The sequence below is a fragment of the Bolinopsis microptera genome, chromosome 9 (assembly GCF_026151205.1).
Source record: "Bolinopsis microptera isolate Bmic1 chromosome 9, MBARI_Bmic_1.0, whole genome shotgun sequence".
Taxonomy (NCBI): Eukaryota; Metazoa; Ctenophora; class Tentaculata; order Lobata; family Bolinopsidae; genus Bolinopsis; species Bolinopsis microptera.
The window spans coordinates 12,844,863-12,850,882 of record NC_087080.1 but is presented as its reverse complement, the minus strand read 5'-3'; the positions used below and the strand labels follow the sequence as shown (position 1 = coordinate 12,850,882).

The window sequence follows — 6,020 nt, the reverse complement described above, 5'->3', positions numbered from 1 at the left end:
AGGAACGCGCATTGCCTAATGGCGTTTATACGATAAAAGTAAATAATGCTGTCATAAAACCGCGTGTTTTGAAAGCCTGGTGCGCGCAGGCCATGCAGTATCCGCATGGTTCGTGGTTGGCGATCGGCAAATTAAAACTAATAGCATGTTGACGCAACAAGACAACAAACAGAGATTGTATTATTTTGAAAAATGTTGTGATTCACTGTTTTCCGTCAAGAGGATGAACGAATATGCGTTGTTTCGAAAAGAGCGCTTTGGAGCTGGAACTTCCTCAGAATTACAGTCGATACTCGATGGTATGATTTAATTTTATCTTTCAATTAAGCTGATCTTAAGATTTATGTTTTGATCTGCTTTCTGTGTTAAATTGTATTACCTTATGAAATACTTCACAAGTCATACACAATCAAACAGCCTCCTACAAAGTTGAATTAGTGCCAACCACTTTTTGTAACTGTTTTAGCAATTAAATAACAAAGGCTCAGACTGTCTTGAATAACAAACGCTCAAACAACAAAGCAATAAACTTAATCATAGATGTAACTGGAAATTTCTCATTATAATTAGCTAATTAAGTGAATAAAATCGCTTGATAATTGGATCTTGTTCAAAATTACATATCAAAGATTTACTATAAACCCGCATATAATTGTAACCAAACTGTAGCCAGAACAGGATAAGGGGGCATACAACAAACCTGTCCAGACCAAATGACCTTCTAGCGCACCGTTTCCACACAAAAAAAATTATTTTGAGAATACCTATTTTTGTAATCGAGCATTTCCTGGTTAAGAGTGCAATTTTCGGAAAAATTAATTAACAAATTAAGGCACATTTTTCGTTTTTAATATTTACTGATTTTTAAAAAATTTTGATAGGAATATGCTATTGACTTTTTGAAGGGTGCAAAATAACCGCAACTAGCACATTTATATATGAGTTATGAACAACAAAACACCCTAAAATGCTTCCCTTTGAAGTTATGGGAGAAAATGTGATTTTTAGGCTTCAAAGTAATTTGTTTGGCTTTGAGGTCCAATAGATCTGAAGATAAATGAGTAAAAACATTTGTGAGGGCATCAAAAACTACGCCAGAATTCAGAGAACAATTTGATGTCAAGCATCAAATCAATCCGATCTTCCCTGACTGACTTTTTGTTAAAATAAGCCTGAAAAGGACAATTTTAGCTTTTTGATTTAAAAAATTCATAACACACCAGCCTTTTTAGATACGATATCAAGATTTTACACACACCTTGAAATAGATGTGAATAAACGGCGAGCAAAATTTCAACCTGATACCGCAAGAAATGATTAACTTATAGCGTCTCAACCAAACCACTGTTTTGGTGTATGCCCCCTTTATGTTGATTTATATATGTTAGTGTATACTAAATTAATCCGTTAATGTTAGTGCAAACTTGTTTATAAATCAATAAACACCATATTATCTTTCTGGTTACTTCTTTCAAAGAAGAATTAACTCATTATTCACATAATGAATTTATTATTATACCGAGAAATTACCACTTGTTTATGATTGATTTTATTGCTTTATTGTTTGAGCGTTTGTTATTCATGACAGTCTGAGCGTTACATTCAAAGCTTCCTTTACAATTGATTGATTACATATTCAATCTCATTTGTAGACGGTCACTTTTGCTTTTGTAACCGGTGAATATTAGTCACTAATAATTAGTGTGTTTATGGACTAAGGAGGAACATAGACTGTATTCCACACCCTATTATGGTCCACCGGCCGTACTTTCTACTTGTTTGTAACTCGAGTAATCCACTCACCTAATCTAATTTATCAGAACAAATCTATAATTTCTACTGATTAAGTTTTTGTGAAGCAGCTATCATCTCACTATTCAACACAGCTAATAGCTTACTTGATCACTATGCTTCTGAGCGACAAGCAGCGCTTTTCTCCTTCACCACTACTCGTTACTCAACTAGAGTCAATACAGACTATTGAGGTTGTTCTGATTGCACGGACTGTGAATAGAGAGATTTATGACTATTGATTGTGTCTATTCGATTGTGTTTCTATTCGATTTCAGGAATCAGGACATCACTGACGTTGTCAAATTAGTAAAACCATGAGAGCGGTTTGTAACAAGTTCATACCTCTGAACCATTAGCCATTGTGTGCTCGATTAGGTATAATGAGCCCAATGAGATGCTTGTACCTGTGCATATCATACCTCATTCGTTATAGTAGCAGTGTATTTAGGATTACAGCAGTTACAGTCGCAGGTAGTCGTTTTGTGTCGCGTGGTTTGTCCGTACTCACATCTCTTGTATTTCTGAACTTGCCAAATATTTTATACGTTTTTTGGCAGATATGAAGTCACTGTAATACAACTTCTCAGAATTATTAGGAATTAAAAATCCTGATGGCTATTGAACAGCTGAATAGTTCGTTACTTACCTCTGTTGACTCATGTCTACAGAACAAGGTCTCACAAGACTCTGGCAACGAGTCAGACGAGTTCAGAATCCAGATTGGACAATGTAAGCAATAAAATACTGAAGAAGAGATTAGATGTACAGAGTTTGTGGAAGTGGTTCGAGTACCACTGTTTGTGAAACATAGCTCCAACTGCCGTGTATTATAAACTGTATAAACATTATAAACAGTTACTGTATAAACTATAAACAGTTACTGTAAAACCACTCACCAGGTCCTGAGAGAGAAGTGCTGATTGAGTACAGTTTTACAAATGTTTCTCAGAACTTGACGACACATCATCCTTTATTTGGGAATCCTGCTTAGAATGATTTACAGAAGTGATGCCTGCCAAGAGATACGGACGATCGGACGAACTTGCTTTCAACATCATCAACTTTACACGGAATTTGTTACAGTCAAATTCTGATTTCCGTCAGTCAGTCCAGAACAAACACTAAATCTTTCTTTTTTATTTTCTTGATAATTGTAGACTTCATCAGTTATCTTGCATGTGCTTGTGATGTGCTTGTGATAATATGATTTCATATTTGGGTATATTAATCTGACCGTTATTGGCTGTATTCGAAGCAGTATTTCAGTTTGGATACAGTCTTATATCTAAAATTTGTATACACATGGATATATTTAATATTTTATGAAAATTAGTATATTATGTAACTGTATTATTCGAATTTGATGTTAAACGGAAACCTATTTTTTATCTTTTTTAATACTCTGCTGACTAAACTATCAAACTGTAGACCATTTATTATCCCGGACTAATTTAGATCTAAGACACTACGGGACAGTAGAGGAAATTTAAATGTTAGAAAGTTGTGCTACGTAATTTGTGGGCTATCGTCCCCTTATATTAGCAATTAGAAATGTAATGTTAGAAATTAAAAGTTCACTTCTTCGATTTGTGAAAATAATGATTAAAATCAATCACATACAAATCAGAAATTCATCAGTAATGCTTAGCTTAAAACTAAGATAGACTTTTGATAAAGTAGAAACCCTTTCTCTAAACAGTTCTCTTAAAGGCATATTCAAAAGACTCATCAACCACAACCTCATTTAAAAAAGTGTTAGAGAAAAGCGTGTATCCTTGAATTGTAAATAGTTCATTTTCCCTAATGAGCGTCCATAGTAGAGTCAGCTGACCCAGGATTGTGTCTGGGTCAGAGTTTAACTGCTATCTGTTCATATTGTGGGATGTTTCCGGCATGACTCTGGTACGGGAGCATCTGGGCCTCGAAATGATAATATTTCAGTTTAATAACATTGTTACACTGTTACACTGTTACGCTGTTACACTGTTCCGCTGTTATACTGTTACACTGTTACAATGTTACACTGTTACACTGTTACACTGCCACACTGTCACACTGTTACACTGTTACAATGTTACACTGTTACGCTGTTACACTGTTACACTGTCACACTGTTACACTGTTACACGGTTAATCTGTTATTATATAATTTCAATTCAATGCAGCTCATCAAACGGTGAAAAGTTAACTCTTTAAAGCACGAGATATTCAAAACTATAAGTATATCTCCCTGTCTATTTCAGGTATCAGAGGTACAAACTCCTGAAGTAGTCCGCACAGAGGGTCTGGTGTTCTAAGTGCCAGTCAGTGAGTTCTCCCCCGTCACCTCTTTCCGCTCTTCTTTAACTACACTGTTTGTGCTTAAAGTCTCTTGGTTCATTTATTGACGAATATTATATTATTATTGCAATAAAATATAACGGATTGAATCTGAAAGTATATTATTTTAAACAGCATTTAAATCTCGAGATTTAAATCATACAAACTACTTTTTTGAACATTTTCTGCTCTCCTCAGATGCAATGTAAACACTAAACATGATGTGTTTCCTATGACAGATGGTGGACTGTACACCTATTGAACGGTTAGTTCCTACAAAGTGAATAAGTAAATAAGATTGGGTTTTGTTTCTGTCTTTGAAATTGAAGTATTTTTGGATAATATCATTGATTATATGACCTTACCTTTAAAATTTAAGTTTTCAGGGCTTTTGGATTTATTTATCAAAGAATATATTACAACTATCACTAATGTTACTTGCAGTATACACAATGTAAAGTCTGTTATTAACTATAAATAACAGTAATTGTGGTAATAGTAAAACAATAGTGAAACAAAAGTAAAACAATAGTGAAACATGACAGTAGTTGGTGAAGAGTTAAAACATGTTTAAATCTTTCCCTAAGATAAACATGATTTATTCTTCACCATTATAATACTGGTCGAGTAAACATTAAACAATTAGTAAGTAATCAGCAAGTAATTAGTAAGTGATTAGTAAGTGATTAGTAAGTAATTAGTAAGTTAACTTACCACATAATTCACACGAGGAAGGTAACCCGCCCCAGCTCCCGACATCAGAACACGATAGGATTCTGTTCCCTTGAAGAGCGTATCCAGCATTACATCTGATGGTAACTTCTGTTCCGGGGGGTTTCCGGGGAGTGACCAGTAGAATGTGTGGAATGGTATTGATGTTTAGTTCCGGACAGTAAGTTACTGAAATTTGATGTTGATATTAATCTTAATCAATTTTCATCGTAAGTAGTGCTGTCGGCGCGCGGTGAGCGAATCAATTTTACACCCTTCATATTTTTGGGTTTTCGTGCCCGAACCCTTATCCCCCCCCCCCCCCCCCCTTCCAAAGCGTTCGTGATGATGACATAAACTGCTTGGTATCCCGTTAATTCCTTCAACAATTTTTAATCTCAGTCTCCATACCACAAGCTGTTTTTTCTAAGTTAGGTTCCTCATCAGCATCGACACAAGTTGTGCACGATGTTGCTCCATCTTCTGCGCTTATCTCGTTATCAGAGCATTCTTCGCACTTTATCATTTCATCATCTTTGTAGCTTCCAGCTGGACACTTTTCTGGAAAATCAGACAATTATTCGAATATTAACTTATTTTTTCTCAGCCAATGGTTAAACTTGGCAAAAACAGCAACATAAAGCTATAAAGATATCTTACCACAATCAGTTTTGTCGGTGTTGGGTTCCTCTCCTACGGCACATTCAGCACAGTTTATCATAGAGTCATCTCGATACATCCCGCCTTCACAAGGGTCTGAAATAATAATGTTTCGGTTTTCTCCTAACAATATGATGACTTGACTATTTAACCACGTGGCAAGAATTTGGCAAGAACTTTCTTAATAAAGCTGAGGCTAAAGTACCAAGGTTACTTTCTCCAGAGACAACCGTAGTTCCTTTATTCTGAATTCTCCAAAATCCAGTTTCTTTGAGACAGTGTCCATCAGTTGGTCCCCATTCCTGACTCAATATCACCTCATCACCTCTCAACACCTTCACCCCTACTTCCGTCCACTCTATGATAAGAGTCTTACTCTCCCCAGTGTAGCACGGTCCCCTGTTACCACTACCAGCAGGATGCTTCCATTCCTTCCCACCCCAATAGCTTTTATCACCAGCATCATTACAATAAACAGTTATATTTCCATCTTTACCGCGCAATACCAAGGCCCCTTGTACACTTCCATTTGGAAG

At 35.7% G+C, this 6,020-nt stretch overlaps 1 protein-coding gene and 1 long non-coding RNA gene across 2 annotated transcripts; one reads left to right on the top strand and one right to left on the bottom strand.

Moving 5' to 3' along the window:
• Positions 1-2,248: 2,248 nt before the first annotated feature.
• LOC134821154 (uncharacterized) lies at positions 2,249-3,165 on the top strand. Its single transcript, XR_010160982.1, has 2 exons — positions 2,249-2,523; positions 2,694-3,165. It is a non-coding gene; the product is annotated as an uncharacterized LOC134821154 (long non-coding RNA).
• A 922-nt stretch (positions 3,166-4,087) lies between these two features.
• On the bottom strand, positions 4,088-5,706 carry LOC134821403 (clotting factor C-like). The gene is made up of 5 exons (XM_063832145.1): positions 5,690-5,706; positions 5,485-5,580; positions 5,236-5,385; positions 4,828-5,013; positions 4,088-4,164 (listed from the first exon to the last, which is right to left on the bottom strand). Exons 2-5 carry the CDS (start codon positions 5,561-5,563, stop codon positions 4,088-4,090), a joined length of 492 nt encoding a protein of 163 aa, XP_063688215.1. The 5' UTR covers positions 5,564-5,580; positions 5,690-5,706.
• Between the last annotated feature and the right edge of the window lie 314 nt (positions 5,707-6,020).

Coding starts and splice junctions, on each gene's coding strand:
- LOC134821403 (XM_063832145.1), bottom strand. CDS start 5,563: ATGTATCGAGATGACTCTATGATAAACTGTGCTGAATGTGCCGTAGGA. Junction 5,386..5,484: donor CACCGACAAAACTGATTGTG/GTAAGATATCTT, acceptor CTGATTTTCCAG/AAAAGTGTCCAGCTGGAAGC. Junction 4,165..4,827: donor TTCCTCGTGTGAATTATGTG/GTAAGTTAACTT, acceptor AAATGAACCAAG/AGACTTTAAGCACAAACAGT.